Raw genomic sequence first — 27,500 nt, forward strand, 5'->3', positions numbered from 1 at the left:
TATTTAAATGTTATTTCATAAATTCTTTCATTTTGTTTTCATATTTTTACAAGATTTCTATCTAAAAAAAAATCTCAAAGAAAAAAATAATTTTAAAATGTAACGTCGATAAACGGTGGTAGTTACAAATTGACAGCTTATAACAAATATATCGTAAAAATGTCATGACAGTCGCTTGACTAGCTAAAAGTAGCAGTCAAATTTCCTACAAGTTATATCCTCTCAAAATCACCTTTGAAAATCATAGCTCAAAATCACCTGTGGAAGGTGATTTTGAACCATATGGCACTTCATATCGCAGTTAAAATGTTATGGCAGTCGCTTGACCTGCTAAAAATAGCAGTCAAATTTCCTCTGGAATAATCATATTTGTACCTTCATCTACAAAAGAGCTTCGCTGATGTTCAGCCATTTTGTTACGAGTTGTAGAGTTATATTACTTACCATCACAGCCTTATCTTTATATGCTGGTTTTCTGGTTGCTGCTGAAATCTTGCCGAAATGCGGTTATCTCTTATCTTAACAATGAAGATAAAGAAGGACAAGGAACTAATTAGGAAGTATATAAACATTTGACAGGATTTTGTGTTAGGGAGGTTGGTGAAAAACAAAAGGATGGAAGAAGTGGGGTTTTTTTTTGTTCTATTTTTTGTTTTGTTTTGTTTTTAATCTGATTGCATTTGGGAGATATTTCAGTCTATTTACTGCTTGTATTACGAAGGTCAAACCTAGATGTTAGGTAACATTGTATCCAGAAGGTCTCACATGCGCAAAGCATGCTTTCCTGTCTTCTCTGAAACTTCAAATATTAACTTTCAAGAAATAAAATATCAATTAATAAATAGTTTCAGTCATTGGACTGCAGTGATTGGCCTTGAGTGATTTTAGGCGATCAACCCGAACCCGGCATTTATTTATAAGTGTGGTACTTATTCTGTCGGTCTCTTTTACCGAACCGCTATGTGATGGGAACGTAAACAAACCAACAATGGTTGTCAGGTGGCGAGATGCAAACACACACACACACGATGAATGTTTGACTTCGTTATTCAGTGTTTCCAACCAGCCTCAACGCTAATAATAATAATAATAATAATAATAATAATAATAATAATAATAATAATAATTCTTTCTACTGGAAGCACAAGGCCTGAAATTTTACGGGGGGGGCGACTAGTCGATTACATCGACCCCAGTGTTTTACTGGTACTTGTTTTATCGACTCCCGAAGGATGAAAGGCAAAGTCGACGTCGGCAGAATTCGAACTCAGAATGTAGCGACGAGCGAAATACCTATTTCTTTATTACCCACAGGGGCTAACCAGAGGGGACAACAAGACAGACATAGGTATTAAGTCGATTACATCGACCCCAGTGTTTTACTGGTACTTGTTTTATCGACTCCCGAAGGATGAAAGGCAAAGTCGACGTCGGCGGAATTCGAACTCAGAACGTAGCGACGAGCGAAATACCGCTATGCATTTCGTCCAGCGTGCTAACGATTCTGCCTGCTCGCTGCCTTAATAATAATAATAAGAAGAAGAAGAAGAGAAGAGAAGAAGAAGAAGAAGAAGAAGGAGGAGAAGAAGAAGAAGAAGAAGAGAAGAAGAAGAAGAAGAAGAAGAACAACAACAACAACAACAACAATAATCTTTTCTACTCAAGGCACAAGACACGAAACTCTTAGGAATGGGACCAGTCGTCTAGATCAACCCCAGTACGCAACTGGTACTTAATTTATCGACCCCGAAAGGATGAAAGGCAAGGTCGACCTCGGTGGAATTTAAAGACACATCGTAGCGACAGGCGAAATACCGCTAAGCATCTCGTCCAGCGCGTTAACCATTCTGCCCGCTCGATGCCTTATAATAATAATAATAATAATAATAATAATAATAATAATAATAATGATAATAAAAATAAAATCTGTTGGTATAATTCGAGAGAGATTTGGCTGCTATTTCTAACAGAACGTACAACCAAGTAAATCCTCTATGATGTCTAAAAAGAAATGTGGTTGAGCTAACTATATACCTCTAGTAGTAAAGAGGCTTCGATTTATGTTTAGCAGACGACTCATTTCCCCGTATTTTTTCGAACGTAGCAGACGCAACATTTATCTATTGGTTTTAGTCTGGCGCTAGTTGATTAAAATAGAATTTTAGCTCAAACACAAATTGTTTCACTTTTTTCCGCCGCTCTACCGATTCTTTTGATCATTTACAGTTATATATGTGGTTAATTCTTAACAAAGACCACAATATTTTTTGTGGGGGAATTCATCGATTTAAGTTGACTCCAGAACCTCGTTGGTACTTTCTGTTATCAACGAATCCCTAAAGAATGAAAAACAAAGCCGAGCTCAACAGAATTCGAATACTTAACTTAGACAACCGAAACAATCATCGGAAAGCATTCTGTCTGCAAATCGACCACTTTCTTAACAAGTATTTATGATTTTAATAAACATCTAACTGAATTCTAGTAATAATTGTCGCTAATAGCGACATAAGGACCGATATTTAATAGGAGAGGGATCTTGTTGGTTCTTGTATATATAAGTGTAACATAATGATGTGTAGTTGCATTAATGCATTAGTGCACGCTGCTGTTGTTTTGCAGGTGGTGGTAGTAGTTTTGTTGCACTACCTCTGGTCTGTCATGTTTGAGCTGATTTATAGTCAAAGGTTTTCTGAAATCAATTCTAGCGGTGGAGTTGATTCCATTACTTAACTCTCTCATAGGCTATTTTATCAACACCTGAGGGATGACAGGCAAACTTCACACCTCGGTAAGATTTAAACTCAGAACGTAAAAAATCAGAACCAATTCCGTAAGACATTTTGTCCAACGCGGTAACGATTTTACTAATTTACCGCTTCTAACTATTTCTAACTAGGCACACTGCCAGAAGTTTGGCGATCTAGAGTCGGTCTAATTGAGTAACTAGTCGATTAGATCGACGCTAGTATTTGACTGGTACCTTATTTTATCGACTCAAGAAGGACAAAGGGTGAAGTTGATCGCGGCGTGACTTAATGTTAAAATGAAAGGGGTCGTAACTAAATACCACAAGACAGTTTACTGCCACGCTAACGGTTCTGCGAATCGACCGCCACTCTTAACGATACAAATCATGACTCCTAACCGACATTTAACATTTTAGTAATAACAACCGAATCCATATACTAAAGTGGGGAAATGGCTGTAAGTTCTGAAAAGCCATACTCCCCCGCAGTAAGCGTTTTTTTTTTACTTTCTTGTTTTTTTTTGAAGTGCGTGACTAACTATTTCATTATGAATAGAATAAGAAGAGTCGAGTAAATAAGAAATCTTTCAACTAAGCAAATAATTTAAACTAAAATAAATACAAAAAATAACTGTTGCCGACAAGTCTTTAATTTATTGCTTTATTATAATATTACAGTTTCTTTGATTCCGAGATTTTCGTTTGAGTTTTAAAAGCTTTTCAAGTTATTTAGCTGAGTACATTTGAATATTTTATATATTTATTTTTCAAATGGGAAAATAATTTCAATTAATTCCCAGCAAAAGATTTAAAAGTAAGTGGTTGTCTTGTTCTACTCTCTTCAGTGCTTCAATAGAAAGGAAAAAATAAAAAAATAAAAGAAAAATAAAAACAAATTACATAACATTAATTGCTTGATGTTTAAGTTAACATTACAAGAAGAGGAATCGCCGTGGCCGAGTAAAATGAAAATGTTTATCTCTTCACTGAAGTTGTCATGAGATCGCATCATACTTTGTTCCTAGTAAAATATGTTTTGCTTTGAACTGGACAACTCTGGTTCTAAATTAACGCGGTAAACTGACCGAATCGTTGGCACGACGGGTAGAATACTTAGCGGCATTTTTCGTCCGTCTTTACGTTCTGAGTTCAAATCTCGCCGAGGTCAACTTTGCCTTTCGTTCTTTCGGGATCGATAAAATATGTACCAGTTGAATACTAGGATGGATGTAACCGACCTATCCCCTCCCCCAAAACGTCAGGCCTTGTACCTTTAGTAGAAAGGGTTATCTGGTAGTAAATTAAGTACTAGATAAAGGAAACGTCTCGGTGGTAATCAAGGTCTATAAGAGTATGGGGATGTCGGTTGGTATATTGGTCTGGGGTTCTAAGAATCAAAGAAGACTTGTAACTACCTGCTAAGTCCCTCCCTAAGAAGACAAAAAAAGAAGGAAAAAGAAAACACAGCTCCCTTGAATTTTGAACCAACTCCTTCTTCCGGAGCTGGAAGGCAGCTTTACTAAATTTCTCTTTGCGGCCCGTATAGTTGGGGAAACTGATTTAATAAGAAAGAGGCATACTTTATTTTTATTTAGTAGAAGGTGAGTAGAAGGTGAGTAGTAGTAGTTGTAGTTGTTGTTGTAACTGTTACTGCCGCTCTCGTCGTCGTCATCATCAATGTTTTCTCATACCATGTCAACGCTGGGGCTACGTAACAACAGCCATAGCAATAACCAAAAGGTAGAACCATGGTCATTGGAATTCCAGAAGTGAACGACACGCAGGAGCTAGATTATCTCATGTGTTCGTTTCTTTGTTGAAGAGAGTGAGGGAGCAATCTAAGGGACATTTAGTTGCTATATCTAGCAGATACAGTGACCAATTTGATGTACCTGCTCATTCATGAATCGTGATGTTTGCGCTGGATGAATAAAGTACTACAGGGTTTGCTCGCGTATTTTGAGTTCACATTTGCTTTCCCAGGTTACTTTGCTACAAAGGAGGTGGTGCCAGAATTTCAAGTAAACCTCTACGTGGTCAGTAGAAACCGTAGCCAAATTTCATTCAAATCATACCCTACTATCTTAAATAATGACATGTTACATAACGCAGTTTTGTGTTCCTTGTACATAAGCAAAAGCCGGACGGTTCTGTACGAATGAGTTATTTAAAAAAGTATTTGAAGACATATCTATTAGCTATATCCGTGACCCTGTTGAGAGATGCATTTTACGGCTGAGTGATTTGCGAGTTGTTTTGTGAATAAAAGTCATCTGTTCTTTATGAAATTTTGTTTCCCTTGTTTTGGAAAAAAGTATCTGCCTGTGCGCGTGCGTGCGTAATACAAACAGTAGTTTGTATTTCTTTAGAATTTTTTCTAACATATATACAAGGAAATATTTTTGAGCTTATTTACACATACGCATGTACACACACACATACACAGAAAGAAAGAAAGAAAGAAAGAAAGAAAGAAAGAAAGAAAAATGCCACAACACCAGCTCGCTAACCAATCCTAAACAAATAAATAGCACACCGTCCCATCTATACTTACAAGAAATACAAACACCACATTACAAAAACAACTAATCAAGAAATATAAATACACTTCTAATCCTGCGTTGTAACAATTCTCGCCTGAAGATCGCAGAGACGTGAAACTCTCAATTTCAGTTTCAATAAAGAAAAATCTTGTTCGTCCCACAAAAAATTCAACGTGTGAATTATATAATTTGATATATATATATATATATATATATATATATATATATATATATATATATTATATATATATGTATATATATATGGTGGTGGTAATAGTGGTAGTAGTTTTGTTGCACTACCCCGGGCCTATCATGTTCGAGCTGATTTATAGTCAAAGGTTTATTGGCTAAACTGGCAACATGACCATTCTTAAATACAACATGTTTTCTGAGAGGTTTTAGGGGTAAACTGGCAAAAAAAATCAGGAATAAAGCTAACGTGTGTACCCCAACACAGTCTTTCAGTTTGTCGCTCCCAACCCGAGGGCTCAAGCCTATAAAAACTTATACGCCAGACTCAAAAGAACTACTCCACCACCAACACCAGGGCCGACCGTCATCCCCTTGCCTCTCTCCAGATACTCTTCTGATATAATATGTAAAAGGTATAGTATCTTTTATATTTTCCTTGTTTCAGTCATGGGACTACGGCCAGCGACTGAAATCAAACCTACCTTGACGGATTTAGTCGAACAAACCGGCCCCTGTACTGATTTTGAGTCTTGTACTTATTTTATTATCAGACTCTTTTACCGAACCCTTGAGTTACAGGCACGTAAACAAACCAACACCGGTTGTCAATCGGTAGTTGGGGACAAACACAAACAATAGTATGTACATACATATTTATATATAGATATATACATGAGTGTATATATATATATATGTGTGTGTGTGTGTGTATGTGTGTGTGTGTGTGTGTTCACGCGCACGTGTGTATGTTTAAAGGTGGTGCCCCAGTATAGGTGCAGTAAAATGACTGAAACAAGTAAAAGAATAGTAATAAATAAATATAGTAGGCGCAGGAGTAGCTGTGTGGCTGTAGCTTGCTTAGAACCCACATGGGTCCGGGTTCATTCCCACTGCGTGGCACCTTGGGCAAGTGTCTTCTACTACAGCCTCGGGCCGACCAAAGCTTTGTGAGTGGATTTGATAGACAGAAACTGAAAGAAGCCTGTCGTATATATGTATATATGTATATATATATATATATATATATATATATATATATATATATATATATATATATACATATGTGTGTGTATATGTTTGGTGTCTGTGTTTGTCCCCACCAACATCGCTTGACAACAGATGGTGGTGTGTTTACGTCCCCGTAACTGAGCGATTCGGCAAAAGAGACTGATAGAATAAGTACTAGGCTTACAAAGAATAAGTCCTGGGGTCGATTTGCTCGACTAAAGGCGGTGCTCCAGCATGACCGCAATCAAATGACTGAAACAAGTAAAAGAGTAAAAGAGTAAAGATTATACATATCTATATATGTTGTATATGTGGGGGGTTGGGTGTATACGTTGGGCTTCTTTTAGTTTCCGTCTACCAAATCCACTCACAAGGCCCATAGTAGAATATACTTGCTCTAGCTGCCACACAGTGGAACTGAACCCGAAACCATGTGGTTGGGAAGCAAGCTACTTCCAACACAGCCATGCATGTGTATCTATATTATTTATCCTATGCTCTGAACATTTTCAAATCTGTAGACAATAATTTGAGATAAAATCGGCGGGTGACTATGTAGCTTGTTTAATAACTACTTCACACACACACACACACACATACAAGACACATGCACACACATGCACGCGCACATACAGCTATGATCCTATTTCTTTTTATTACCCACAAGGGACTAAACATAGAGGGGACAAACAAGGACAGACAAAGGGATTAAGTCGATTACACCGACTCCAGTGCGTAACTGGTACTTAGTTTATCAACCTCGAAAGGATGAAAAGCAAAGCTGACCTCGGCGGAATTTGAACTCAGAACGTAGCGGCAGACGAAATACCTATTTCTTTACTACCCACAAGGGACTAAACACAGAGAGGACAAACAAGGACAGACAAACGGATTAAGTCGATTATATTGATCCCAGTGCGTAACTGGTACTTATTTAATTGACCCCGAAAGGATGAAAGGCAAAGTCGACCTCGGCGGAATTTGAACTCAGAACGACGTAACGGCAGACGAAATACCGCTAAGCATTTCGCCCGGCGTGCTGACGTTTCTGCCAGCTCGCCGCCTTATAAACAGCTATTCTTCTGCTGTAGGGCACTCCATTGCCATCATTAAAAGCAACACCAAACCTAACTTGCACACCAAGACGAATAATTACCCTTAAAGATTCCCACACTCACTGCACGGTCTCTACCCTTCATCAGGCTTCGTCAGATATGATTGTGATCACCAGGTGATCACTATCACAGTCACATGTGTATAATTAATAATGCTGATTTGGCTGATGTCAAAGGTTAAAGTCATTGGAGATATTATAATATTTAAATGTAATTTGATGTGAAAGAACATCGTTTACCGCTGAAGATGGACTAATTGAGAACTTAGTGAGAGCAAGCGTGTGTGAGAGAGAGCGTGAGTGTGTGAATGTGAGAGTGTGTGAATATGAGAGTGTGTGAATGTGAGAGTGTGTGAATGTGAGAGTTATTGATCGTGAATGTGTGTGCGTACGTGTGTGTATGTGTAAATGTGAATGTTATGTGAATGTATATATTCATGCTGTGTGAATATACTTTTATCTACAACTGATTTCTAGTTGTGCCTAATGCATATTTAAATCTGTCTATGTATGTCTGTGTGTATTACTCGTGATGAGTGATTATAACCACGTGCCATATACACCCACACACACATGCATACACATACAAACATATATATATATATATATGCGTGTGCGTATCTGCGCACACATATGTGCGTATACAGACAGGCATACGGATACATACAGATATATACACATACATACATACATACATACAGACATACATACATACATACATACATACATACATACATACATACGTACGTACATACATACATACATACATACATGCATGCATGCATTCATACATAGACAGGTAGGTGGATAGGTAGGTAGGTAGGTAGGTAGGTAGGTAGGTAGGTAGGTAGGTAGGTATTAGGGTACTTTTTTTAATTCTTTCCAACCCACCAAAGTTTTTCAAATGTTCGCCAGATCTTTGTCAAATTTTCTACACCCGCGTAGTTTTGCCTGCTGCTGACGAAATCTTTTCTAAAAATCATTAATAAAAAACAGTTACAAGCCTTAAAGTTATGTAATTTCAACTAATCTGAAGCTTCAGTTGCCAATATACCGGAAGTCACATATTGTCTGTTTCCATGGGAAACAGCACATAAATAAGGATAGGACTACGAAGACGAAACTTCTACGCTGTCACTCGGCCTGCAAGAAATAGTAGCCAAATATTCCTTAAATTACCCTATAACGTCTTAACGATTAGAACAAAACGATCGTTTCCACGCTTGAAGCCGGCCCAAGTGCTTTATATGTTTGAATCCTATTAATAATATTTAAATTAAAGTCAGTCTCCTCAGACGTAACCTTTTATTGAACTCACAAACTTTAAAAATAATAACATTTACTGTGCATCATAGATCGATTCTAAATGTACTGTCTTTTTTTTATGATAAAATTCTAAACAAAATTTAAAAGAAAAAGGTGGCGGTGGTGGTAGAGAAAGAACCGGTTATCAATGCAGTTGTTGTATGAAATGTAGTGTTGGTCCCCACCAACATCATTGCCATCAACATCATCGTCATCAACACTAGACTTTGTACAATAACAACATTGGTAATCAATTCTCTATTATCACCCCTTCCTTTTCCTTTTGAACTTTGATTCTAATTTTATCATAACAGAGGAAGTACATTCAATATCGATCTGTGTTGCCCAGTAAGTGTTTGAAGGGTCACCAGTTCAATAAAAAGCTTACATCCGGGGATGGTTGACTTTAATTTACATGCTGCTATAATACCATCTTGTGGAGGCCCATGGTCTAGTGGTTAGAGCAGCGGACTCGCAGTCGAGAGATCGCGGGTTCGAATCTCAGACCGGGCGATGTGTGTGTTTATGAGCGCAACATCTAAGCTCCAAGCGGCTCCGGCAGAAGGTAATAGCGAACTTCTGCTGACTCTTTCGCCACAATTTTCTCTTGCTCTTTCCTCCTGCATCTTGCAGCTCACCTGCGACGGACCGGTGTCCCGTCCAGATGGAGAACCTTTACGCCAATGAAACCGGGAAACCGGCCCTATGAGCCAGGCGTGGCTCGAGAAGGAACAAACAATAATACCATCTTACTGCGTTAAGTACGTGAAATGATGCATCATATAATGTAGTTTGATAATCTTGTGCTAAACAAGCAAGAAACCATAGCCCTTACTCGCAAGCGAGTATTATTTAGTAGTATGTACCACACTTTCGCTAATTCTTTAAGGTGCCAATGTATCCTCTTGGCCAGCGGTTCTCAGCCATTTTTTTTTACCTATAAATCCCTTTGATTACTATTTTATTCTGGTGGACCTCCATAACATTCAATGTTTAAAAACTAGTTTTCTAGATACTTCTTTCAAAATTCCTACTTTGTTTTTCGCACATTAACTTGTGTAGGTTCAACTATGTAAAATTAATTAGAAAGAAACATAGTCGTTTCTTTCAATAAATACATCTAAAACAAATTTTTCATGCACCTTTAAATATACTACAGTGGATTCCCAATTTACTATTTTGGTTCTATTGACCCCAGCGCTGGATTAACCATTAAGCAAAATAAGTGCGTGCTTAGGGCATCAAGGGAAGAAGGAGGCACCACAGAAATGGTAAACGGTTTACGACGCAAAAGAAATCACTTTAAACTTGCTAAAATAATATTCGTGATTCCTTTATCACTACTAAGTATAGATTCAGATTTATTAACTAAGATTAATTTTGAGGATCTGATCAAAGACTTCGCAATTCAAAAAAGTAGGAGGGAACTTTTCAAATATAAATAAAGTGGAAGTATACAAAAATAATGCAAAAAATTATTTTTCCTCTTACTGTTTTGTTTCGTTTTGAAAAATAACAATTATTTTATGGTTTGTTATTGTTTATATTTTGAATTACATAATCTTTTATGGGGGCACCAAAATCTTTTAAGTGCTTAGGGCCTCGATGGGTCTTAATCCGGCCCTGATGGTCTCCCAAAAATCTTATATGGACCCCGGTTGAGAATCATTGCTCTAGGCTCTCCCACTCTTAGACCAGCGGAACGTCTGGGATGCGACAGCTAAATGGAGTGTATCAGGACAATTATCTCCACCGGACAATTAGCCCCACCTCCTCATAGGAAAATTCCCCCGACGACAGCTACCTCCTCGGAGAATTACCCGCCTTGTTTGATTACTCCCTCCCCAGTATATTAAGAAGTTTTAAATCATCATCTGTTGTCCTCGGGGGTAAATGTCCTTGGGGCAGGGTAAATGTCCTAGATTTAAATGGAGAAAGGGCTGCACAGCGCTGCATTGCGCTGTACTAACACTCAGTTTGGTACTCATTTCAGTTGAGCAGATGTGAATTGAGAACCAGCGTAATATGAAATATTTTGCTCAAGTACACAATGTGCCACCCGCCCCAGAAATCAAATCCACGACGTTTATGAGTGTACTATGATCGCTGTTAGTCATTAGACCACGCGTCTTTTAGTCTGCTCTACATTATATAGTTACAAAGGACAAAAAAAGGAAAAAAAGACGACCGGAGAGTCACGAATGGAATGTTTCAATCGTAGATCTGCTTAATTAAATACAACGACAAAACAATAGCGACAACAACAATAATAGCAACAATCCTACGCCTTAAACTTCGAATACTGAGAAACATAGAAGAAAGCAAGCTGCAGTAAGATGACTGTAAAACGTCTTTACAAAATATTGAAGAAAGAAGATTGACTCTCTATTATCTATACATGGAGATACGACTATCGTGCAAAGATAACATTTAAATACATGGGTAAATAAGATAATTAAATATGTATATTAGATATGCATACTTGTGGCCTCATATACATAAATATATATATACTTCTATGTTTGTGGGCGGATAGAGTGTATATACTTATATAAATATGTGTATATATATATATATATACATATATATATATGCGCATGTACCTACGTGTGTGTGCCTATATGTATGTATGTACCTATAGATAGATAGATAGATAGATAGATAGATAGATAGATAGATAGATAGATAGATAGATAGATACGTATACACATAAATATATATACATATGTGAGTGTGCATTTCTTTGTAATTTTATATACAAAATTTTATGGATGTAACTGAGAAAAAATATTTACTTATACGTGTGTGTAAGTGTGTGTGTGTGTGTGTGTGTGTGTGTGTGTGTGTGTGAGTGACAGAGAAAGGAAGAGAGGAAAAGAGAGAGAGAGAGAGAGAGAGAGAGAGAGGAAGTGACGGCTCGAAGGTAGTCAGGAAAATGTGTATGTTTGTAAACTTCCCACTTAGAAAAGTTAGTAGTGTACGTGAGTGGGTACAAGTAAATAAATATAGAGCTATGAATGTTTGGATTGCGGACAGAAGAGTTTCACCCGTTCACCTTGCTCCCGTTTACACTCTCCCACCTCTCTCTCTTTCTCTCTCTCTCTCTCTCTCTCTCTCTCTCTCTCTCTCTCTCTCTCTCTCTCTCTCGTTGTATCTATCTCACATTTCCATTCTGTTTCTATTAAACTCGTTTTCCCCCAGCTCTCTCTTTCTATCTCTCTCTCTCTCTATCTATCTATCTATCTATCTATCTATCTATCTATCTATCTATCTATCTATCTATCTATCTCCCTGTCTATCTATCTATCTATGTCACGCTCTCCTCATGTACAACCCTTCACTCAATCTCACATGCAAACAACACAACTGCTTTGTTAAATTCTTCAACCCAATTCTATCGCCCCTTCTTTACTTGTTCGCCTCTCTGTCTGTCGCTTTCTCCCTCACACATATATGCACTCAGACACACATACCTACATACACGCACACATACACATACACACACCTCAAACACCCTTACATCAATACATCTCAGTCAGAAACCCCTTTCAGACATGCAGTTTACTAACGACGTTCACTCCTGTAGCTGGCGCCCTTTCTCACTCTCTTATATAACCTTCCTTTCTTTAAAAGTCCCCGTTCTTCCATCATTCCCCTTTATCCATCTTCTTTCCTTTTTTTTCTCCTCCTCCACCCTTGTTTAAATTCTCGAGAGCTTCACACTGAAAACTTCTGGGTTTCCCGTATTTTGTTGTTTGACCCTCAACAATACTACAGGTGTTTGTACATGACAGTTTAATAATTGGCTTTTCTCGTCCGTTTTCTAGGTTTCAATGTTCCTGGTACACATCTACACATCTACAAACACACACACACAGACACACACACACACACACACACACACACACACGCACGCATATATACACATTTAGTTTACACACACATTACATTTCTGCAACGATTTGCTCGCACTCCACATCTATATACTAATGCGCACACAGACGTACATATGAGCCATTAGCTGAGCCCCGAATGGTTGCTCAACTTTCCAGAGCAAAAGTTCCCAATCAAGGGATACCCACATTCCCTGGGGTACGAGATGGCATTCTAGAGGTCACGAAGTGTATTCTTTATTTAAATAACTTTTCAAAATAAAACAATTTATTAACTCTTAAAAATAACTTTGTTCTTTTAAGCGCACCAAGGACTTTATTATTCTACAGTATTTAAGACAGCGAGCCAGCAGAATCGTTACGCGCCGGACAAAATGCTTAGCTGTATTTATTCCGGCTCTTTTACGTTCTGAGTTCAAATTCCACCGAGCTCTATTTTGCTCTTCATCATTCCTGTGTCAATAAAATAAGTATAGTTGAGCATTGTTGTAGAGGCGCAATGGCCCAGTGGTTAGGGCAGCGGACTCACGGTCGTAGGATCGCGGTTTCGATTCCCAGACCGGGCATTGCGCGTGTTTATTGAGCGAAAACACCTAAAAGCTCAACGAGGCTCCGGCAGGGGCGGGGTGTACCCTGCTGTACTCTTTCACCACAACTTTCTCTCACTCTTTCTTCCTGTTTCTGTTGTACCTGTATTTCAAAGTGGAGTGCTCAGCCACTTGCACGTTAAACAAATGAGCTGCGACGTCACTGGTGCCAAGCTGTATCGGCCTTTGCCTTTCCCTTGGATAATATCGGTGGCGTGGAGAGGAGAGGCCAGTATGCATGGGTGACTGCTTGTCTTCCATAAACAACCTTGCCCAGACTTGTGCCTCGGACGGTAACTTTCTAGGTGCAGTCCCATGGTCATTCATGACCGAAGGGGGTCACAACAGTTGAGCATTGTGGTCGATCTAATCTACTAATCTCTCCCTCTATAACTGCTGGCTTTGGACCAAGAATTTGAAATAATTGTTCCACTATACGGCATATGATTCAATTACAATAAATAAATGAATTAGTTATTATGAATATTTATTCTTTTTTCTGTAGTTAAATGTGATATTCCTCTTGTAGAAGGGGAACGAACATTAACCAAGCGTTTTCAATGGCTGTGGAGTATTGAAAATTTTCTTAAATGGAACAGCAGCCAAATCTTCTTCTAATCATATCTTAAATAAGGAAAAGACACATTAAATAATGTAGTCATACACCCCCTCCCTGCACCGCTTAAAAATTTAGTCGACATAGCAACGGCTGGAATACCTTGGATCAAAATATCAAGGATATCCTCTTTCAAATATATCCTGGGGTTAAACAGCAATTCTAACAAGAATACATAATTTTAAAAGTTGACTCAACAAGAAAATCCTGGAAATCTGCTTGATGGGCGTTGGTCTGTTGTTGTTGTGGGGGTGGTGGAGGTAGTGTTGGTAATGTTGATTGTTGCTGCTGCTGCTGTTGTTGTTGTTGTTGTTGCTGCTTAGTTGCTGTTGTTGTTGTTTAGCTGCAGGTGAGTCAAGAACTAGGAAAGGCGTTCTAATCAAAGACATTTTAACAACGATCATCCCGTTTTGTTTCATTTTATTTTATCTTATTTTTAGATACTTTATATCTCAGACAATATCCAGTATGTTCCTCTCTCTGTCCAATCGTTCATTTCATTACTACTGCTGAAAATGCTGCCAACTTAGTTTATTTCAGTTATTCAGCCTTGAGTAAAATCCGCCATCTTATGTATATCCCAATGCCTATGTAGTTAAGAAGGTCGCTTTACAACCACGTAGTTTTGGGTTCAGTCTCACTGCGTGGCACCTTAGATCCCTTGAGAGTAAATTTGATGTGTACGTATATGTATACATACGTACACATTCCTTGAGAGTGAATTTGATGTGTACGTATATGTATATATAAACATATGTGTATGCATCTGTTTGTATGTTTGTGTTGCGTTTTTCCCCCACTACAAATTGATATCACAAGAGGTAGCTAGAAGCGCTCTCTTTACTCTTTTCTCTTTTACTTGTTTCAGTCATTTGACTGCGGCCATGCTGGAGCACCGCCTTTAGTCGAGAAAATCGATCCCAGGAGTTATTCTTCGTAAGCTTAGTACTTATTCTATCGGTCTCTTTTGCTGAACCGCTAAATTACGGGGACGTAAACACACCAGCATCAGTTGCCAAGCGATGTTGGGGGGACAAACACAGACACACACACACACACACACACACACACACACACACACACACACACACATATATATATATATATATATATATATATACATATACATATGCATATACATATATGCGACGGGCTTCTTTCTGTTTCCGTTTACCAAATCCATTCACAAGGCTTTGGTCGGCCCGAGGCTATAGCAGAAGACACTTGCCCAAGGTGCAACGTAGCGGGACTGAACCCGGAACCATGTGGTTGGTAAGCAAGCTACTTACCACACAGCCACTCCTGAGCCTATAGCCACTCCTGCGCTGCGGAGTTTTCAAAATTTATTTTAAGATCTTAGAAAAGTCATATTAACACTTCATCACCATCTTGAAACAGGCGTTACTCTTAGTTTAGTCATACACATGTATGAATTCATAAATCAAGATAGACAATTGCTCTTTATAGTTTCTTATTCCATACTTTAGACTTTTAAACAGCTTGTTTTGTTTTATTTCCTATACGAAATGTTCGAGTAACGTTTAACTTTTCACGAGAAGTCCACCAGTTGCTTTTAACCCTCTCTCTGGTGTTTCTCAACCATTTTTTGCCTATGGACCCCCTTTAATTTCTATTCTACTCTACTGGGCCCTCACCCATTCAATACTTTAAAAAAAATCCTTTTATATTGTTATAATTAAGTATTATTAGGAATTGTGTAAAAAAATTGAAATATTTTGTGTATTGTAAACCAATTTATTGCACATAGACTTTAACAACAAAATCTTATACGGACCTTTAAGGGTCGTGTGGACCCCCGCCTGAGAACCACTGCTGTATACGAAGTGTGCCAGTTATTTTAAACTTTACTTACAAAGTGAACCAATAATTTTTAACTTTCTACGAGGCTAGCAGTGACCTTCATGAGGCAGCGAGAGCTAGCAGTGACCTCCATGAGGCAGCGAGAGCTAGCAGTGACTTCCATGAGGCAGTGAGAGCTAGCAGTGACTTCCATAAGGCAGCGAGAGCTAGCGGTGGCCTTCATGAGGCAGCGAGAGCTAGCGGTGACCTTCATGAGGCAGCGAGAGCTAGCAGTGACTTCTATGAGGCAGTGAGAGCTAGAAGTGACTTCCATGAGGCAGCGAGAGCTAGCAGTGACTTCCATGAGGCAGCGAGAGCTAGCGGTGGCCTTCACGAGGCAGCGAGAGCTAGCGGTGACTTCCATGAGGCAGTGAGAGCTAGCAGTGACTTCCATGAGGCAGCGAGAGCTAGCGGTGGCCTTCATGAGGCAGCGAGAGCTAGCAGTGACTTCCATAAGGCAGCGAGAGCTAGCAGTGACCTTCATGAGGCAGCGAGAGCTGGAAGTGACCTCCATGAGGCAGTGAGAGCTAGCAGTAACTTCCCTGAGGCAGTGAGAGCTAGCAGTGACTTCCATGAGGCAGCGAGAGCTAGCGGTGGCCTTCATGAGGCAGTGAGAGCTAGCAGTGACCTTCATGAGGCAGCGAGAGCTAGCAGTGACTTCCATGAGGCAGTGAGAGCTAGCAGTGACTTCCATGAGGCAGCGAGAGCTAGCGGTGACCTTCATGAAGCAGCGAGAACAAGCAGTGACCTTCATGAGGCAGTGTGCTGAGTGACATTGCTGTGTTTACTTCGCAAGTTGTGAAATTTGTCTTTTTGTTATCACGTGTATGCTGTAGTCTGCGATTTTGTCATAGACAGGAAGTTGGAACAGAGACCCAACGTGAAATTTTGCGTTAAACTTGAGAAGTCCGCTACAGAGACATTGCGCATGCTTCGGCAAGCTTACGCCGATTAGGCAATGGGTCATACGCAATGTTTCTAGTGGCACGGGTGCCTCAGTTGCGGAAGAACGTCCCTGGAAGACGACGAGCAATCTGGAAGACCTGCTATGAGTGTCACCCTGGGAAATTTTGTATTGTTCATTGAGAAATCTTCCCACCAAGTCCAGACCGTCACTTGAGAGTACTACTGCAACGTTTTGAAGCATTTGAAGGAGGAAATTCGGGGAAAGCGACCGGATCTGTGGAGCGCGAAGAATTGGATTTTACCTGACAACAAAGCACCCTGTCACCGAACTCTCCTCGCCCTTGAGTTTCCCGCGAAAAACAACATTGTATCGCTTCTGTACACGTCTTATTCACCAGATTTAGCACCTGAAGACTTCCATATCTTTCCCAAGATGAAAATGCAACTCAAAAGTCGCCGTTTTAGTACCCTTGTCGAGATCCAGAGCGAAGCGCAGAAGGTCCTCGACTCGCTTACAGAAAACAACTTCCAGGCCAGATTCGAAAAGTGGTGGGAAAGCTGTGCAAGGTGACTATTTCGAAGGTGATGATATCAAAAATTAAGTAAATAAATTATTTTTTATTAAACATAATTAGTCCTGGAAACTTTTGATGCCACCTCGTCTGTAAAGTGCACCTTTTGTTTTTAAGTTTCTATACGAAATGCATCAGCATTTTATATTTTTCGAGGCAACGTGTAGGATTTTTTCTTCATCTTCAGTGCACCACGAAAAAAAAAAATATTGAGAACTACTACAGTAACGTTTATTTTAAGGGAGCTATGGCTGCTTGTCGAATGAGTGTTCGATGTTACTTTGCTGTTGAGTTATCGTTTATTACATTAAGATTCCATCGAAGCATGTTCGAGCAAATGAGGACGCCTCTATGTAGAAATAGTTTCGAAGTAATCTTCAAATCATTTCTCAGCGTCTTAGAAAAGACTTATTGAATTATGCGGTGCTGACTTCTCTAAGAATAGAAAAGGCCGTGATAGTCACGGATGAAATTCTTTGACCACATATCGGCACTGAACCTCAACATAGTTGCTCAGCCCGCTAAAAATAAAGCTCAAATCACAATCCAGCGTCTTAGAAATTATCACGATGTTGATCATTATTTCGTTTTGTCTTTTTTTTTTATATTGGCTATAGTAGTATTGATGTTGATATTGGTGGTGCTAGTGTTGGTAGTTATTTGAACGAGGGCATACTATTCTTAAGATAATGTAGTTGGGTCCCCCGATATGTTGTAAGTGGTTTATGTAAAGTTTCGAGTAGCTCTGGGGATGTACATGAGCGATAGCATTATTGTATTTGCTGGGTCCGGAAGGAAAAACCATGCAATGATCTTCGCAACCCCACTTCCCGGAACTAGTGAGATAATATCATTGATGTTCTTCCAGAACCATTGCAACATTTACGCGAAAAAAATATGGTTAATGAAGAGTAATTTTCCAGATGACCAATATTCTGAGAAGAAAGGTTTGTGCTCACTGGTTAATTCGAAGCTAGATGAATAGGACAATGAGTGTCGTATGGGAAAGAGACGCGTGTGGGTTGCGAATGTATGAGTGGAGGAAGCTTGATTTCAGCCAGGGTTGAGGAACAGAGGCCATTATAGTAACTGTAACTGTGATGTCACATGCGAACGTGGCCCTCTCTATGTTTCTTTCGCTCCCTTTTTTTATTGGGATGTTTGCATGGGTAGAAACATAGGTGCATCGTGTATATTATATAGATTAATAGAAGCTGTGGTGGGTAGTGACATCTGCAGAATTTCTTTTGAAAAATTACAGTTTCTAAATGTGTTATTATTAGTTTCTGACAAAGGCACAAAACCTCAAATTTCAAAGAAGGGAATCTTTGATTAATTTCCCCACCACCACCACCACCACCATCACCATTGATAGATTGTATGGCCGTTGCAAAGTATATCTCCTAAAACCTAAGAATATTCAATCAATAACAAAAACAATAAAAAAAAAGATTTGTAATGAAATATGTCAGTTCTGTCTAGACCCTAAATCTTTACAGAAAAAAACTACAGGGGACATTCAAGGTGTTACAGAAACGTCGTGTAATGAATGTACGATATTTTTGTTTTAAAGAAACGTTGGAGAAATTTGGGAAAAATTTGGATGTATTTTAAGCAGATTGTTTACTTGCATGTGCATCATGATGATAACGACAACGACGACGACGATGAAGATGATGATGATGATGATGATGATGATGGCAACGACGACGACCATGAGGACGATGATGACGATGACGATGATGATTATAATGACGATGATGATGAAAATGATGATGACGATGATGATTATGATGACGACGATGACGAAAACGAAGATGATTATGATGATAACGACGAATACTATGGATATAATCTTTATTATCATTATTATTATTATTATTATCATCATCATCATCATTATCATCATTATCATCATCATCATCATCATCATCATCATCATCATCATCATCATCATCATTATTATTATTATTATTATTATTATTATCATTATTTTTCCTTCTTTCTTCAAATTTTCTTCCCTTTCTCGCCGAGTGTCTTCCGTACACCTAGGCCAGAGAAGCTCATTGTATGCATTCCCAGATTACACACGCAAATTCACAGGTAAAATATGTATTTAAAAATTTAATGAATAAATAAATTCATGAATGGATGTTGTTTTCACAGCGATAATGCTCTTCTCAGTACATGAGCCGTTCCAGTTAACACGACTTTTTTGCACTTCCTGTAGGGATGGTAAGCCTGCTATCATTTTCAAATAAGTTTCAGTACCTTTTTTTATCATCCCTAGAGATCCTACAATCACTGGTACTGTAGTCGCCTTGATATGCCACATTTTTTCAATTTCTATTAGCAAGTATTTATATTTACTAATCTTGTCAAAATCTTTCGCCGCTATATTGTGATCGCAAGGAATATTCATGTCCATTAATAAACACATCCTTTTCGTCTGATCTTTTATGATAATATCCGATTTATCAGCTTTTATCATTATTACTATTACTATTATTATTATTATTATTGTTATTATTATTATTATTATTATTATTAGTATTATTATTATTATTATTATTATTATTATTATTATTATTATTATTTATACATTTTTCAGGCAATGAAGTTGGGTTCGAAAATGAAGGTTTGGATTTCACCCAGTTGGAGGACTACATTAACAACGACAACAGCACGTATGTATTCGGGTCTAAAATATCATTTCTATAAAAAAAACTATTATTCGACTATCTTACTATTCCGCTATTTTACTATTCTACTATTCTACTACACTATAATTCCATCGTGCTAGTATCTGTTTCATTGCATGGTAAAATATTAATATTCTACAATGCAGTATTTCTAAGGTGTGCTATGAACGCTCTGTATACTCTTATAAGATCTATTAAAAATTTGAGGCTTCCGAAGATTGTGTGTGTGTGTGTGTGTGTGTGTGTGTGTGTGTGTGTGTGTGTGTGTGTGTGTGTGTGCGTGCGTGTGTGAGCGCGTACTTCCAATCCGTTTACCACTTATGTTCTTACAGTAACCCATCCACGTTTACAGCCATACATATATGCATACACATGTGTGTGTATACATACGTACATACATACATACATACATACATACATACATACATACATACATATATATATATATATATATACAGTGATACATACATTTAAATATACATATACGCATACACTCATGCAATGTCTCTACCTGTTGAATATATGAATATATGCGTGTGTATGCACATATATACACATAGAAGCAAACATATGTGTATATACATATTTATATAAAGGCATATGTGTGTGTACATATATATACACGTGTGCATATATGTCTGTATATGTATATATGTGTGTGTGTAGGTATATATACATATATGTGTGTGTGTGTGTTTATATACGTGTATATATATGTATGTGTTTATAGATATGTGTGTCTGTCTGTATATATATATATATATATATATATATATACTTGTTTATATATGTGTGTATATGTTATGTGTGTGTATGTACGTATATATGTGTGTATATGAATATATATGGGTTGGAGTGTCATCCAGTGGATTTGTGCAGCTCTATGATGTAAGTATGTGTGTACATGTGTATATATTTATACATGAGTGTATACGTATGCCTATATCGTAACAGTGGTGTGCGAGTGTGTGTGTGTGTGTGTGGTGTGTGTGTGTGTGTGTGTGTGTGTGTGTCCACATGTGGCCCTGTCTCTGACATTCCCTTAACATGTTAAACAAAAGACTGAAAAATGTTTGTCCACAAATAGAGACAACGATTCGGTGATGGCACAGGGATTTAACACGTCACCGCTGTACCATCTCTGCAGTGACTACAGCTGGGGGTTGAGCTTGGCACAGCTACAGAAATACCAATCAAAATACATACATACACACATACATACATACATACATACATACATACATATACATACATATATATATATATATATATATATATATATGTGTGTGTATATATATATATATATATATATATATATATATATATATATGCATACACATACATATATATATATGTACATACGTGCGTGTGCATATATACATATAAACGTACGCATATATATATATATATATATATATGTACATGAAATACGCCGACATACACGCACATACTCAAAAATCTACCTCCTTATCTCTCTCCAACTCCCTACCTCTCTTTCTCCCTGTCTCTCTCTCTCCGTGTACACGTGTGTGCATGTGCTTGTGTATGTTAGCTCATGTACTAAGTAGCAGCTATACATATGTATATGTGTGTGTGCCTATGCTTGTGTGAGTATAGTTATATATATATGTATATATGTATCTGTCTATCTATCTATACGTGTGTGTATACATATGCATATATATTATCAATATATATATTTACATATGATATTTATATATGTATGTGTGTGTAAATATATGTATATTTTTGTACATATATATATATATGTGTGTGTGTGTGTGTGTGTGTGTGTGTGTGTGTGTGTGTAGGAACACTTCAAAAACATTGTGAACGATCCTTCCTACAACATATGCAATATTCTCGTTGTTTCCAAGGCCATTAGGAATAATAAATAATAAAACTACATCTGGGAAAGACCTAACAGTATGTTTGGCAGTTGCATGCACAACACTAGTAACTAAAAAGCAGGAGATACATGTGGGAAATGCTATAAACTCATAGCCTTCTTGAATGGTTTGTATAAATTTTACACATGTTGCTTGAATGCATTCCTCCAGGCACACTACAAAAGCCAAGGTGGTTATAAAAAAGACGGACAGGTCATTGGCATCTGTATTCATTGCCTGGTAGATAATCTTCCCTTATTTAAACTACCGGATACGAAATCTTGTCCTGACCAAAATCCATTCCTATGTTCTGAGAGAATGTCGTACTTACTCCTTAACTGTCTCTTGGTGTCGTGAATATCATGCGAGTACAGCTGAAGTTTCATCAACAAAAAAGGTGTAGATGACTCCTATCGTACAACCTTTCTACTTCCTTAACAAGGCTGACAAGCGTACCACTACCAGTACAAAATTCATAACTAATAAGCTGTCACCCTAAAATATTCTGTTGATAGCTTTAGTCTGTCAGTGAATTTTAGAGGTTGTTTCAGTTTTTAGCGATAGCTTCGTAAGCCATATCTTTGTTAGCCTCTTAATGGTATTGTTTTTAATAGTCGGGACCTTAACAAGACGTAGTGACTTTGTTATTGATGAGTCAGAAACAGGGTCAAATTTCTCCGTATAGTCTAACCCTCCAGTCAGCAAGTTTCGACAGTTTTATTTCGCTCCTTAGAGGACAGTTTTCTCGATGAGGAACTGCTGGGCGAAGCCTCAGACTCTTTTCTTTCCTGCTCTTTTCTTATCTGCTCTTTAGGGACCACATTATGAGTTTCATAGCGAACCTGGAAGAATGCATTAAAGCAACATGTGTATAATTTATACATCCCATTCAAGTACGCTATGCGTCTATAGTTTTGGCCACATGCATTTTCTGCCGCTTTTTAGCTCCAAGTGTTGGGCATGCAACAGCCAAACAATCTCACTCATCAATCTTGACGTACATTGTTCTTTTGGACAGGTTAACGAAGACTGTCCTGTAGAATGTAAGCTTTCTATACCAATAGCCGACTACCAGGTTTTTCCAGATGATTTTTCCATTCTGTAGTTTTGCGACAACCATCAAGAGACTTTCACTGTTGATATTATAAGTTTCGCTTGATCTTTCTAAATTATAAATCCCGTAGTTCACCTGACAACATTGCATTATGGTTGTGATGTTTGTTTACATTCCAGATCTCTCCCAAATGACTTTGGATCATTCTAGGGAGGAACTTTTACTTCCAAATTGCGATACATCTCTTGTGGATTTAATGCGAACACACAGCTTGGCTTTCTAGTAGTTTTATATATATATATACATATATATGCAGGTTTATATGTATATATGTATATAAGTATGCACGAATGTATATAGATACATACATACATACATACATACATGTTTGTTCCTTCTCGAGTCACGCCTGGCTCATAAGGGCCGGTTTCTTGGTTTCCTTGGCGTATAGGTTCCCCACCTGGACAGGACGCCGGTCCGTCGCAGGTGAGCTGCAAGATGCAGGGGGAAAGTGTGAGAGAAAGTTGTGGCGAAAGAGTCAGCAGAAGTTCACCATTATCTTCTGCCGGAGCCGCGTGGAGCTTAGGTGTTTCGCTCATAAACACACACATCGCCCGGCCTCAGATACTCAAGGAGAAAATGTCTGCAAAATTTGATGACAATAGAGAGACCAGATCGCGAGCTTAGTTTTCGAGTTATAGCAGGACTTCTATAAGTATTTACTTGCACTATGTACACGTGATTGTGCGGCAAGTGAGTTTGAAAGGAGGAGTATTAGAGAGGCGTTGCTGCGTGCACGATGTAAAATTAGAAAAAGAAAAGGAGTGCTGGGATTGAGGTTCTTTTGTTGGCAGGGATCGTGTTATTGAATATTTTAGCTGAGGAGTGGTGGGTAAGACGTGTTCCGTGATGCTAATCGTGACCTCCATGGTTAGGTACAATCCCGTCGACACCACTTCCGGTGCAGCACTCAAACAAGATTCTCCCGATCCAAGAGATAAAGAAAGCTAGTTTTCTTAGATGAACAACTTAGCTAAGAAATCTTCATGTCAGACATGACTAAAAAGGTTGGCTGTGGTTTATTGGTTTATTGCAATGGCTTTTTTTGCGCCCTTTTAAAGCCTAGCCAGGCTCATGGGCCCGGTTTCTCGGTTTCAATGGCGTATGTGTTCCCCAGCTGGACGGGACGCCAGTCCATCGCAGCGTTACTCATTTTTGCCAGCTGAGTGGACTGGAGCAACGTGAAATGAAGTGTTTTGCTCAAGAACACAACGCGTCGCCCTGTCCAGGAATCGAAACCACAATCTTACGATCATGATGCTGACACCCTAACCACTAAGCTACGCGCCTCGACGTTTATTGCAATACTAACACAAAAACAATTAAAATATTTTAGTTAAAATTTTAGCAGCATTTCGTTCATTTGTACGTTCAGAGTGCAAATTCCACCGGAATTGATTTTGCCTTTCAACATTTCGGGGTCGATTATAATTAGTAGCAGTTGTGCACTGGGGTCGATGTAATCGACATACCCCCTCCCCTGAAATTACTGGACTTGATCCCAAATTTGATATCAATATATTTTTATATGTTAGGCGGTGAGCTGGCAGAATTGGTAGCACGCCTGGCAAAATGCTCAGCGACATTTAGTCCGTCTTTATGTTTTGAGTTCAAATTCCGCCGTACCAGTTGAGCACTGGAGTCGATGGTCTTGTATCAAAACTTGAAACTAATATATATATTTACATTATTTACATTATTTACAATTGACGGATATTTGTCTTCATCTTGTTTGTTGTTAACACAACGTTTCGGCTGATATACCCTCCAGCCTTCATCAGGTGTCTTGGGGAAATTTCGAACCTGGGTTCTCATTCCTAAGGTATCTTTCGATGTTGTTGTTATTATTATTATTATTATTCAGATCACTAACTGGAATCGAACTCGGAATCTTGGGGTTAGTAGCCCGTGGGCATAATATATATTTGTATACGTTAAGGCGGCGAGCCGGCAGAATCGTTAGCACGCCGGGCAGAATTCTTAGCGACATTTCGTCTGTCTCTACGTCCTTCTTTACATTCTGACTTCAAATTCCGCCGAGGTAGAGTTTGCCTTTCGGTCCCTTCTGAGTCGATTAAAATAAGTACCAGTTGAACACTGGGGTCGATATAATCAACTTAGCCCCTCCCAGAAATTGCTGGCCTTGTGCCAAAATTTGAAATAAATATATATATATATATATATATATATATGTATACGTTAATGTCGAGATTGTAGTGGAGTTAGTGTGGTGATCTTGACGGCTGAATTGGCAGTTGTACTAGAAGTGAATGTAGTGATGGGTGTAGTAGTAGTAGTAGTAGTAGTAGTAGTAGTAGTAGTAGTAGTAGTAGTAGTAGTAGTAGTAGTTTCATGAGGATTACTAAGGTGGCAACCGATAAAATAAAAGCATTGTATAAGGTGTAAGAATCAAAGTTTCGTTTACACAACATAAGAACTTCACTCTCACCATATATCGCACAACATACACGTACACATAAACATTCACGCACACATACACAGTATTATATTATACAACATGCGCGTACACATATCTATGTACATGTGCACACGAGCACAAAGGCATTCACATGAATATACACAGACATCCACATATACATACGTACATATATATATATATATATATATTATAATATATATATATATATATATATCTAATATATTATATATAATATATATATATATAATAACATATATATATATTATATATATATATATATATATATATATTATATATATATATATATATATATCTACACATGTGTATATTTAAAGGGCAGAATTACTAGGTGGTCAGCCGTATGCTAGAAGTAGATCACCTACGATCAACTACTAGGCTAGGCTACTGACTTTAAATTGATATTAATTAAATTAATATTAATTTATCCCCCTCATTATTTAAATGTTATTATATATATATATATATAGTATATATTATATATTATACATACACATACATACACAGACACATAGCGTCTCACACACACACGGACACGCAACTACACACATGCACAAACACATAGGTACACAATACGTGCACACGTGAACAAAACACATATATACACAGACATCGACATATATATATATACCCACATATATACATACACAATCACATAGAATTATACTCACAGAGACACACGGCTACACACATATACACAGCTACACACGTGCACAAACATATAGATACATAACAAGGTAAACATACCTTAGAGGGTAAACTAAATAGTAAAATGATATTTAAAACAGTGAACATGTATTGACATTGTGTATTAATAATGTAGGGGTCGAAATAGCAGAATCAATATTATAGGGGTTTACTAAACATAACACACATACCACCTACCACACAGGAGAGGGCTTCCCGTGTATACAAATATGGCAGCTGTTCTGTGTTTTGTGTCTGACGGTCTATGTCAACTATCATATATACACGTATACACACATACACTCAGGAAAGCGCATACTCTTACGCATACATATGAGCATTCGTGTGTATGTATAAACATACACAAACTCTCACGCATACATGCACGTAAATGCAGATACACACGTACCCATAAATACACACAAACGCATACATACGTACACACATGCACATGCACGCACGCACACTCACACACATACACAAACACCCATATATACTTACATATATATATATATATATATATATATATATATATATATATATATATATACCTTGGATTCCAGAACATCCCACTGTGCTTGAGGAGACCTATGAGTCAAGTACATGAACATCGAAACAATATCAATGGAAATAGTAGTTGTGATACCTGTGCCGGTGACACATAAAAAACACCATCCGAACGTGGCCGATGCCAGCGCCGCCTTGGCTGGCTTCCGTACCGGTGGCACGTTAAAAGCAACAACCGATCGTGGCCGATGCCAGACTCCCCTGGCACCTGTGCCGGTGGCACGTAAAAAGCACCCACTACACTCGCGGAGTGGTTGGCGTTAGGAAGGGCATCCAGCTGTAGAAACACTACCAGATCAGACTGGAGCCTGGTGCAGCCCCTGGCTTCCCAAACCCCGGTCGAACCGTCCAACCCGTGCTAGCGTGGAAAACGGACGTTAAACGATGATGATGATGATGATGATGATATACAGAGAACGAGAGAGAGAAAGAAAGAAAGAAAGAAAGAAAGAAAGAAAGAAAGAAAGAAAGAAAGAAAGGGAGTGAGAGAGAGAGAAGGCAGGCAGAAATGTAATCATAAGTATGAGCAAGAGAAATATAACTGAGTACTCAATACAGAAAGTATAGTGATAATAAAAAGTTACCTGGAGTGTCTTGTTGCCGATATTCAGACGATTATGAAAAACAGAACATAAAATTTACAATATAATAATTAACCTGCTGCAAAGACGTTTGCATATCATAGAAAAGACTGGTTCATTGACAGGTTCATGATAGAATCTTAGTTTGAAAATTAGG

General features: G+C 38.2%; 1 protein-coding gene across 2 annotated transcripts in view; it reads left to right on the forward strand.

Moving 5' to 3' along the window:
- The window catches only part of LOC115214306 (myelin regulatory factor-like), a 150,834-nt gene that overhangs the window by 44,910 nt on the left and 78,424 nt on the right, over positions 1-27,500 (forward strand). For both annotated transcript variants that reach the window (XM_029783474.2, XM_036504730.1), the window contains exon 2: positions 19,957-20,032. In XM_029783474.2, the coding sequence (XP_029639334.1) occupies positions 19,957-20,032 (76 nt within the window). The remainder of the gene's footprint in view (positions 1-19,956; positions 20,033-27,500) is intronic.

This window comes from Octopus sinensis, linkage group LG7, assembly GCF_006345805.1.
Source record: "Octopus sinensis linkage group LG7, ASM634580v1, whole genome shotgun sequence".
NCBI classification, from domain to species: domain Eukaryota; kingdom Metazoa; phylum Mollusca; class Cephalopoda; order Octopoda; family Octopodidae; genus Octopus; species Octopus sinensis.